The 11,618-nt window shown below is 42.3% G+C and overlaps 1 protein-coding gene across 2 annotated transcripts in view; it reads right to left on the bottom strand.

Moving 5' to 3' along the window:
* Window positions 1–5,881: 5,881 nt before the first annotated feature.
* The window catches only part of PATE3 (prostate and testis expressed 3), a 68,685-nt gene continuing 62,948 nt past the window's right edge, over window positions 5,882–11,618 (bottom strand). The window contains exons 1-4 of one of the 2 annotated variants that reach the window (XM_064482199.1): window positions 10,826–11,375; window positions 8,840–8,905; window positions 7,525–7,647; window positions 5,882–6,963 (exon numbers count right to left, since the gene is read on the bottom strand). In XM_064482199.1, coding sequence (XP_064338269.1) covers window positions 6,821–6,963; window positions 7,525–7,647; window positions 8,840–8,905; window positions 10,826–10,841 — 348 coding nt within the window. In that variant the 5' untranslated portion in view covers window positions 10,842–11,375 and the 3' untranslated portion in view covers window positions 5,882–6,820. Of the gene's footprint in view, window positions 7,648–8,839 lie in introns of those variants that run through there. The other variant, XR_010378952.1, reaches the window with a different exon arrangement.

Below are 11,618 nucleotides of genomic sequence, written 5' to 3'. Positions count from 1 at the left end.
TCTTAGGGTCTTTGCACTGCCTCCAAGGCGCTTTGGATTTGTTGGGGGAATGAAAAAGGGAATAAACAGAAGAAGACGGCAGAAGTAGTTTGTGAAGATTTGAATGACCGTACCCTTAAATCTCCAATGTCTTAACACGACTTTAGTGCAGAGTCTTGTTTTTTCTCATGAAAAAATGTCCCATGTTTAGGCTTGGTCATCTTACAACTGAGGGTCTTTTTTTACTGTTACGGACTCTCCAATCTGTCTTAGAAACAACAGTGGGAAGTCAGTTTTTTTACCTGCTGCTTTGAGCATTCAACATACATCTCTCATGCATTAGTTTCTTGTTATCTTTTATGTTAAAATTTTATCTTTCAAACCCTTTAATCAATAACAACTTGAAGGATCTATCTCCTATCGTATTTCATATTTCAAGAAATTCATGGTTACCAGATTGCTGGAAAAGGAAATGGATTGCTCAGCCGTATACCTGTGTGGCTGTATATTTGACGTGTCTGTGGAAGGATGGATATTCAGAAGCTCCTGTGTTGCCATCTTGGTGATGTCATTGACCTCTAATTTTTCTCTTCTGCAATGCCTAATCAGTAGATAATTTTTTAAAATTTTTTCTTCTTCTTTTAATTTTTAATCAGTAGTTAATTTTATCTTGTGTATTTTTCATCTCAGATATTTTTTTCATCTTTAGAAGTTTGATCTGGGTCTTTTTAATATCATCAATGTCTACTTAACATGCCTGATTATCCTCTAACTTCTTGAACATACTGAATGCAGCTACAACTTTTTTTTTTTTTTTTTTTATGAGGGGGAGGTAGGTAGGTTTATTTACTTCTTTCTACTGGGGATTGAACCCAGGACCTCGTGCATGCTAAGCATGTACTCTACCACTTGAGCTCCACCCTCCTCACAATTGTAACTGTTTTAATGTCATGGTCCACTGATTTTATCACCTGTGTAATTTGGGGGTTTGTTTTGATTGATTGATATTTCTCCTCATTAAGGCTTACATTTTCCTGCTTATTCACATGCCTGCTCAGTTTTGACTTGAGGCCAGATATTTTCAGTTTTACCTTGTTGGATGATAGATATTTTTGGAGTACTATAAACATTCCTGAGGTTTATTCTGGCACGTGATTAAATTATTTGGAAACCCTTTAATCCTTTCAGATCTTGTTTTTAGACGTTAGACAGAACCAGAGCACACTGAGGTAACTGTCTCACCACACAGGTAATTGCCTCTTGACGCTGAGGTAGAATCCTTCTCAGTGTCCTACTTGCTGTCCCGTCAGTGAGGAAGTCTTCCAGTCTGGCTCGTGGGAACGAACACTGTGCTTTTGGGCACTGCCTCCTCTTGCTCTGTACAGTTTCCTCCCGTATGTGTGCTGATCAGTGTTCAGCTGAACACCTGACAGGGATCCTCTCCAGGTCTTGGAGTTCGCTCTCTCACACTCCCTCCTCTCTGGTTCTCTCCTCTGTAACCTCCAGCCATCTCGGTCTCCCCAGACTGTGCCCCCTTCACTCAAGGGGTTCTGGGTCTGTAAACTGGCTCTAGTCTATGAACTAATTGAGGGGCCGTGACTTTCTGTTCTTATGATTCAATTTAGACTTCTGTTCATTCAATGTAGAACTATCCTGCTTGTATAGATCAAGTAAAATTTATTAGGCTTCCCATCTATTTCACTTCTAGGAACATTACAATTAACTAGCCACTGCCATAGGTCTGCATGAGTCAAACTATTCTGATTACTGCTTGGCTCTGCTGTCTGTTACCTGGTCCGCGTTGCTTTTGGTGTTTGGGTTCCATCACCTGCACATACATTTAGTGAGCGTAGGAAACATGACTATCATATATATCATTGTTTTCCCAGCTCCTACGACAGTGCCTGGTACCTAAAGGTGGGATCAGTGAATATTTGCTGTATGAATGAAAGCCTCGAGGCAATGCCTCTGCCTTTCTGAAACGAACCCGGCAAGGAGAGCAGCCTCATCCTGTGGCAACCACAGCATCATCCAGCAGGGGGTGTTGCCTGCGAGAGAAGGTGTTTCAGAGGGACCAGGTCTGCGGGAGGGTCTCCGCTCTGCTGGTGGAAGAGGCTTTCTGTTCCAGTTGACAGCTTTCTCACTGAGGAATTGAACTCCCCACACTGTAATCGCACTGTAAACTGATTATCTCGAAATGGGTGATTGGCGGGTGGGCAGGTATGTGTGAAGGCGCTGGGCAAGAACATCGACTTCTTTTTACATTCCTGTATTATTTAAAATTTTAACAGCCATATATTACTTTTTAATTAGAAAATTAAACAGAAGTTAGTATCTGCTTAAAAAGAAGAAATAGAATTTGGCTGGGAAATAATGATGCTGCATGATTCACTTCTGTACATAGTTTTCAATGGTCCCAAAAGATTTGGCTTCAGGCATACAGTATTTCTTTGAGCAGAGGCAGACGGAGTCAGACTGCTTTCTTTATTTGCTCTTCTCTTGCTTTTCTTTCTAACCTAAGAATTTTCTGTGCCACTATAGCTTCATTTTCTTTTGGTTTTAAAGTGAGGTCAAATACTCATTCCAGGGCTACTAAGGGTGTCGTCAGTTGCTTTGAAATTGTAACAGTGTCTGGTCCAGGTCCAAAGGCGCTCTCTCACTATATGGCTGACCCTCTGCCTCAGGGCTGACCACGCTCCACACTTCAGTGGCCTGACCCAGAAGCAATTCAGACAACTCTTTAGATCTGTGCTTCTTGTAAACCCCTCCTTAGAGGGCTTCTCTTGCATGTTTGTCTGAGATAAAAAGGGATTTATATTATCATACTTATTTCTATATTAGTTAAATGCAGTAGTTGATAATTCACATTAGTTTTAGCTCTGTGAAAACCCTTGTTCAGTTTGATCTTTGGCACTTTCTAGAATTCTTTGGCTGTGGCTCTCAATATGCTAATATAGTCACAAGCATCTAATGGACATTTTCTTGTAGTAGACACTATTCTAAACCAGTTACACGCATCATCACATTTCATTGTCACAAAATACCTATGAGGTTAGTATAACTAACTTTTTAAAATTAGCTTAATTATTACTATGAGTATATTACTAAAATTATATGAAAATTAGTCTATTTTTTTAATAAATAAGGAAAGGCAGGAGCAGAGACGCTAACCACCTTGGGCGTGGTCGCATCATTAGTAAGCGGCATATCTGGGGTTTGAAGCCAGGTAGTCCAAAGAACAGTGCTCAGCTGATAAGATGCTGCTGTCATTGTTTGGGGTTCAGTGGAGGACAAAAGTGGGAGGGCCACACTTCTCCCTCATTTATTCCTAGTCACACCACAATAAATGGTTGTATGAAAGTTTGAATCTTTAGAGTGTTAACGATGTTTGAGAATGACTCGTTTAACAAGAGAAATAAAAATTTTAAACTGTACACAAAATATGCCTATTTCCATGATATGAGGGACAGAAAACAAACACAAAAACCAAAGGAAACCCATCACAGGTGGTACCCTCATGGACACAACCTGGCTATGGTTGTCTACCTTCAGGTTCATGCCTGTTTCTTAAATCCTCCATGGTATAAATCCGCACTATCCTTTAGAAAAGGTACCCTCAGGTGCCCTACTGCATGCTCTCAGGACCAGACCTACTTTCTGCCCCCCAGTGTATATTCTGACATACAGTAATTCACAGACCCTTTCACCCAAAGGGAATTAGGCAGGCAGACATAGGGATTGTATTTAAGGAAAATATCCTCTATGACATAGAGGAGAACAGTGGGAACAACCTGTGGTCCTAAGGTCTTCACCACGGGCACGCCATTCAAAAGGGGTTTAAGTCTTGGTACCCGTGAAGGAGCCCTGGCTGCTGCTGCTGTACCAGTTCCCTCCCCTTTACGATCACTTGTCTGCATGAGCTGTGCATGTCCTCCTATCTTTCTGGCCATTCAACAGGAAAACAATGGTATTCATGCACCTGCGTACACACACACGTACACACTCACGTGTGTACACGGGCACACACATAAACAAGCTGACTGCACTCTGAAAAATTGCTTCTCAGAGACAGCACAGTCAGTTTAGTTCATCATCAGGAAAGGAAATATTCCCCTAACTGTAATATGCCAACCCTAAGAAGGGTATTTCGTCTCATTATGCAGAATGAGAAAAGGCCCTTTGTTTATTTGCCTTCCAAACCATGTATGGCCTCAGATGCAGAGAAAAATGGGACTATAGATCACGTCTTTTTCAAGCCATGGAGTCTCCGGTGCCTAACTGCCAGCCAATGGCTGCACAAAGACCTGGCTGAAGTTCTGAAACTGCTGTTTTTTGAACCACATTTTAAGGCTGACTGTTCCTCACAATTCTCTTTGAGGGAAGGGAGGCAGCAAGATGGTTCGTTACTGTCATAAATCAGAAAGGTAGGTCTGGGAGCTGCTCTTCCAGGTACATAAACATTTGTGACTCATAGCACAATGGTTGTCAGACCATCCCACCTTTCTTACGTAACCAAAATCTTCCAAGACGGTTACTTCAAATTTACAGAACTTGACTAAGTGAAGAGTAAACAGTTTGATTCTTAAATAGCCTCTGTGACCCAGGGTATAACCTGTTGTATGTAATCACAGGAACAATCTGTGGTCCAGAAGTCCTCCTCCTCAGCTGCCAGGGAAACAGAGGAGAAAAAAATGATCATTAAGCTCACCCCTGCAGCACACTGGTTTCAGTGGGAAGAGGCACCTTATTATCAGGAGAGCACAGGCAATGAGACAAAACAAAGAACACAGCCGCATCAGTAAGTGAGGCCCAACAGGGCGCCATTACAGATGTCTTAATCACAGCATTTAATAATTGTGCCCTTTTGTGATCAGTCATTCTCTGACTCTGAGGCTCTTTTTCAGCCACTTATTGTGGGAAGAGTTGAAGAGTTGGATTTTTACCTTTCCCAAGATCAGGGATATGAGTGAACTCAGGGTCAGGTCTTCAGAAAAGCAAATGGAGAACAGAACTGACTCAGCACGCAACACCTTGGACGTTGTGCCTGACTCTGAGCTTGCTCTGGTAATAGAGTCTTCCAATAATCTTGAACCAGCTCCGTTATGGACTCTCCTGGAGGAAAACTACCTGTGGCTAGGCGTTTCACATCTAGAAAGGCACCTGGAGATTCCCAGAAAATTCCAAAGAGAAGGGAGGTCTGGAGATGGAGGAAGAGATACAAGGAAATCATCCCCGGAACACTTCAGCTGAGCTCCTTTCAGGGCGCTACACAGTCCTGTGGACATTTTTTAGTCCTTGGCTATTCTGAGTTGTAGAGCTCCAGATGTCACCCAGCTTCAGGGATTCAGAGATTAGTTCATTTCCTTGCTGCTCAATCATCTGAGAGAAACCAGTCTGTTCGGAACCTGAGTCTCCGACTTGAAAGGTCATTCTAAGAGAATCTGTTCTTTATCTTCCTGCCTGCTCCAACACACAAAACAAACGTAAGCCTTCGTGACACAGTTAGCCTTCAGCTGATCATTCCTGTAGCCACCCCACTGCCAAGTTCTTCTCCTTGCCAAGCAAGATTCTCCGCCATAGCCGCTGACCCATGGCCCTCTTTGGACAGGCGACCAGCAGGACAGACTTTGCGGACTGAAGCGTCTGACACCTACTCTGGCTAGCAGGACTGTCGGCTCTGAGCATCTCCAGAACCAAATAACTCTCACCTCTGTTATATCATTGTGCCATGGCATTGGGGAGCACAAATGACAGAGCATTCAGTTCACTTTTGCCTGGGGGAATAAAAATAATGAATACCACAGAGTTATGTTGCCCAGTGGTGGGTTCACCACCTTTCCCCAGTACAAATTTATAAGAAATTGACTTTTTCAAGGAGTTTTCCAGGGGACCAGCTCCTGAATTTGTTGCCGATTCTGGGTCTCACATTCTAGGAGGGATAGTGAGGGGCGGTAATAAGCGTGCAAATTCCACAACAACTCAGAATATCACATACATCATGTCAGCTATGATAGTCTTTATTAACATGAACATGTAGTATACGTACAGAAATAATATATGGAGATATGGCAAAATATTCATATTGTTTTTCTCAGATTCAGGGGCACAAAGGGAATTTTATTTACTTAATAAGTTTGATATAGTTCCAAAATTTTGTGACTTGCACTCAGAATAATGTTCAAAGTTGTCTGAACAAACAGGAGAAAGACATGGGTTGCATGGGTTTGGGATTGATGCCCAGACTGTAATATGCCTTAAATGTACATCTTGACAGGCCCAGAAGTGGCTAAGTGTGAGCTGTGAATGTCACAGAGGCAGGAAATCCTTTACCTGCTGTTTCCTGCTAACACTGTACATGGATACATATCGTAAACGCCAAGAAAATCTTGACTGTGTATGAAGTGGACACTGTCCACTGGGGAAAATAATTTTTTGCCCATAGAGATAAACGTTGAGTGTCCACCATTTACTTTGTGGCTATTTCTACTTAATTACAGCAATGATAAATGGGGAGTTTGAGATAAAAATATTTTGTGAATTTTCAGCTGAAGTATTTCTAGTTCAGCTCAACTATCTAAGCGAAACACAAGGATCTAGAATGGTCTTGTTTTACATTTTTCTCCTGGGCTGCTTGAAGTAGGTAAATACCAGTCCCCACAGCGGGAGAAATCTGTTGTTCAGAAGCATCCTCCGACTGTGGTACGAACCAAGCTGGAGGCAATGGGAAGGGTAACACTGAATTACAGACAGCCAGGATACTTCCAGGACAGACAGGAGACGAAAGCAAAGGCAGGCAGAGTGTTAAGGCAGAGAAACATCCATAACATCTTAGAGTGAGATCTCAGAAGAAAGCATGCGCTAGACTTTTGAAGTTACAGTAATTGTGGTTGCAGCACTTATGAATATAAGTTCGACTGTTGATCCTGTATGTCAAGTCTCTGCAGAATTTCTGACACACCATGTATGCTAACTGGAAAATGTCATCTGTAATGAGAAGGCATCGCAGAAAATAAGCCAGTGATGGGGGGAGGGTATAACTCAAGTGGCAGAGCGCTTGCTTAGCATGCATGAGGTCCTGGGTTCAATCCCCAGTACCTCCTCTAATAACAAATAAACCTCGTTCCCCCCACCAACCCCGCACACACACAAAGAAAGAGAGAAAATAAGCCAGTGATCTAAGTTTTCTAAAGGCAAGTCAAACCTGGCACTAGTCCTGTAGGTAAAAATTTAATTAGGTATCAGGATAGGTTTAGAGATGGCCTCCTGTCTTATACTTCCCAAGAGGACCCAAGCAGGGAGACGTAGAAATCACGGGTCCCCTGCAGGCGTTACGCGGTTAAGCTCCCTGGCACCCTCCAGCTCTCCGTACAGATGCTTCTTCCTCCTGTCTCATCTTCCCAAGTCCCCTTCTGCTGATGCCCAGGGACACCCGGCACTTGGCTTCCTTTCTTGCACTGGCCTTAGTCTGGGGTAGAAAACTGTTGAAGTACTCTCCCAAGAACTTTCTAGGAATCTCACAGCGCCTCCCCTGATCCTCCAACTTACCCTGGAGGATCTTTAAGAGCAAGCAGGTCTCATACTTCTTGGCAACACAGATTCCAAAGCCTCTTCTACAGCGATCCATCTCCGTGCGGAGGTGGCACGTTACACATTTCAGGGGTGCCGCTGCTAGAGAGCACAGAGCTGGTGTAAGGGCAGGGGAGGCGGGGACTTAGACGAAACTGGACAGACCTAGACACGGTGGAGGGCAGTGCAGCGGGGTGGATGGAAAGCTGGTGGTCAGGATCAGGTAGGAGGCAGCTGGCGCTCTCATTAACGCCATGTCCTAGAGAAAAGCCCTTGTGAGAGTAAAAGGATTCAGGTCCCAACTTCAGCTCTTTTAACCTGGTAACTGAGCAAAGATTTAGCACTGGTTTTTCAGCTTAAAAATGGTTCTATTAATGCTGGCCTGGCCTACTTGGCAGGACTGTAGATAAAAGAGCGACATGAGGCTGAGTGCTTTAAACTGTTTTACCCATGTAAGTGTTACTATGATGGAATTCCTGACATTTGCAGCTTAAATGTTGTTACTTGATATACTCTGTTTTGAACTTCAAATTGAATCTATGGTGTAATCATGAATTACATCGCAGTCAGTGCCACTTTATGCAGTACTGTGGGGTGAGCCAATCAAAATACAGATTTAATTTTTTAAAAAACCTCTCCCTGGTGCACCTGCATGAGAAAAGAAAGTAACATTTATTGAGCATCTCCTCTGGGCCATGTTCTCTTACTTTGTATCTGATTTAATCCTCACAAAAGCCCTGTAAGTAGGTTGTTTCCCCCATTTCTCTAATGAGCAACTGGAGATACAGAGAATTTAAGACAGTGACTGAATCATTTTTTAATCTGTCTGATTTCAGTGCATCCAATATTTTCTCTCCTACAACCACTTGTTTTAACACAAAAATCCCTGATAAGGGTATCAAAAGGCCCTGTCTGGCATTAAAACCAATTACAAAATTATTCATTGTAGACCGACCAGCTCCCTCAGCAAATGGATAACAGCTTTATAAATGGAAAGGATGTCCTAAGGGAAATCTTACTAGGATTTTGGATTATGGGGAATTATAGGGACAGAGTGGGGAAGCAGTGTGAAGGGACAGCCATAGAGGCTCAAGCCCTTGATGGGGAATGGCAGAATGTTGAAAAGATCAGAAAGGTGGCATAGAGACCCAGGGGCATTCTGAAGGCTGGCTTCCCTTCCATGTAAGTGTGGTCAAGATTCAGCCTTGCAATGGACACCAGCTACATGTATGGATCTTCCTGGTGGCTCTCAAGACCCTGCCTCTGGAGCCCACTCCTCACGTCTGTGACTCACCCACAGTGCAGCAGAAGACAGATAGGAGCAACAAGAGGTGTTTGTCCATCCTGACCGAGAAGTCCCCTGTCCAGGAAGAAAAGAAGACAGAGGCTGCAATCACAACAGGTCTTCAGGCTTCAAGAGGAAACCGTCCTTTTCATCATAGGGCAGCGATTATTCATGCTTAAGGGGCGCCAATCACACGAGGTTTCCTCTGGGAGCTCAAGTTCATGCTTTCTCCACCCCACAGCAGAGAATAATGGTAACCAATAAACGTTGGCATTTACATGAAGTTAATTTTTTTAAATATAATATTCATCATAGCAACTATTATGAATACAATCATGATATGATCATTCTTATCTCAACTTCCCAGAGAAGGAAAATGAGGATTGGTGAGGTCCAATATCTTACTCAAGACCACATTTCTAGTGACCTACAGCACCAGTACTCAAAGCAAGACTTTCTAATTCTAGAAGCCATCCTTTTAACCACCTTGATGGAATGCCTCTTGGAGATTTATTCATATATTCAACATATATTTATTGAGAGCTTTTATGTGCCAGGCACAGTTTCATGTGCGAAAGTGGAGCAGTGAATAAGTCAAAGAATTTCACCTAGCTCCTCATCTTACGGCTGAGAAAAAGAATGAGAGATGAAAAGACATGTAATCTATCACCAAGCGGGCCTTCCCCCGAGAACTTCTGATTCTCAGTCCAGAATTCTTTCTCTTTATCAGAAACCTGTTCTCCAAGGCCAGGGACTGTTTCCTTTGTAGGGCTGTGAAATCATCCCTAGAACTATCACACAACTTGATCTTTAGCAAGTTTATGTTGTTCATCTGGCCAATTTTGCCTACGATTTAGGCACAAAAGTTAACTCAGGTAAGGCTCACCGTGGGTAAACCACTGGAAAACGATGACCAGTTCTGGCACTCAAGTCTCTGAAACCCATCAGTGGGTTTATGGTACTTCGGCCGGAGAGAATAGCAATCTTCTGTTATGAACTCATTAAGCGACATGTTCTTCAGTTGTAGGAACAATACATTCTGACATTTAGATACTAGATAAAGATGGGGTGAAATAAAGTCTTAGTTCAAATGCCGCAAACATGAGGGGATTTGCTTCTTGCAAAAGAATTGATTCTAGAGAGGAAATCAAGCTTGTAAAGTCCTTGAATCTCATTTTCTATTCTTCCATCTTTCAGAAGAGGATGTTAGAAACTGGCTGGCATTTTCAGGACTTTCCAAAGGCTTATAAATAGGGCAAATGTCTGAGCCTTTATTTGTCACCTGTTGGCTGCTTTTTTTTTTTTTTTCTGCTTTATTTCTTTAAAGAGAGTGACCGTAGAATCATAGTAAAGAAAGCAGAAATTCTAGGTTAAATTGCAATGGGTTTGCACCGTTTCTGTTCTTCTTCCTTCAAGGTTCCCACTGGCAGGTATTTTCTGAAAGCTGAGTTTTGAGTTTTGAATCTCTTTTCTACTGGATTATTTTCAGAGAGGATTGTGGAATTTTGCCACTCCACCCAAGCATTGGGTTCTCTGATCTATTCCTCATCCTCCCACAGTACTTCATCCATCAAATTCTCTCTTGAAAACAGTGCCTTTCATCATTTAGCAGGAAAGAGAGGAGAGGTACTGGCACCTGTTAGTAGAGGCAGTGGAATATAATGGAAAGAGCAATTTCCTGGGAGTCTGGAGATTCAGGGTTGATTGGTTTGTAACTCATGCTGTCTTTAGCAAGCCCTTTATCTGTGATGTTAGATTTTGACCATTTTTAGGTCCTTTACACTTTAACATTCTATGGTTCCATGATGTAAATCATGAGGCTAGGTACCCAGTTCTGTTATACTGGCCTAGCTCTCTGCTTGGCACATGGTGATGTGCTGAACATATGATGGCTGAATGAAGGAGTGAATGAATAGAACTGTAAATCTCACAGGAGACCACTATCCATGGTCCCACAGCCCCCAAACTAATGCACCCCAGGCCAAGTTTACCTACACAACACAGATGTCATCTGCCCTGCTCTGAGGAGAAAACAGAACACTGTGTCCTCATGTTCACGGTCTCTCTTGGCTCCAGGACAGGTGATTAAGATCTTGGAGATACTATAGATGAGCAATCCTCTTAATCTGTGCCTCTAAATGCTGCAACAAACTACAGGAGTGTTACCAGTGACTGACACTTTGTTACCAATAAAAATAAATGAGAGAACAGGAATGAGACAGTTTTATTCGCATCTTTGAACTTGCTGGGACATAGAGGCCACAGTGGTTTGATTTGCGTGGCAATGTTCTTGTGAACGCAAATGCAAAGCCAGACAAAATGAAATTACATCTCACTTCTCTCTGTCTGGAAAATGCATCTTAGGATTAGGGATTTTTCCTACTAAGAAAGCTCAGTTTGAAAAAATTAGCATGCTTCTAAATATAGCTATCATTTTACCAAAAGCCTTTTCTTGGGGCTTCCATATATTTTCTTACCAGCTTGCTGAATGAAAAGAAGCTCTACTTATATTGAATAAACGTTAGTAAACCATGTTGGAAGTAATGTGTGGACCTCAACAAAGAAAAAAAAATTCTATAGACCATTTTCTTTGTCAAATAAAAGAGTTGATACATTTTTTAATTAAATTTTTTTACTTTTGTTTTCTTTGGGGGGGAGGTAATTAGTTTTATTTATTTATTTATTATTTTTTATTTAATAGAGGTACTGGGGATCAAACCCATGACCTCGTGCATGCTAAGCATGTGCTCTACCAATGAGCTATATCCTCCTCCCCCAAAAGAGTTGA

This window comes from Camelus dromedarius, chromosome 34 (genome assembly GCF_036321535.1).
Source record: "Camelus dromedarius isolate mCamDro1 chromosome 34, mCamDro1.pat, whole genome shotgun sequence".
In the NCBI taxonomy this organism is placed as follows: Eukaryota; Metazoa; Chordata; class Mammalia; order Artiodactyla; family Camelidae; genus Camelus; species Camelus dromedarius.
Note: the sequence above shows the minus strand (reverse complement) of the source record. Positions and strands in the feature narration are given on the sequence as shown.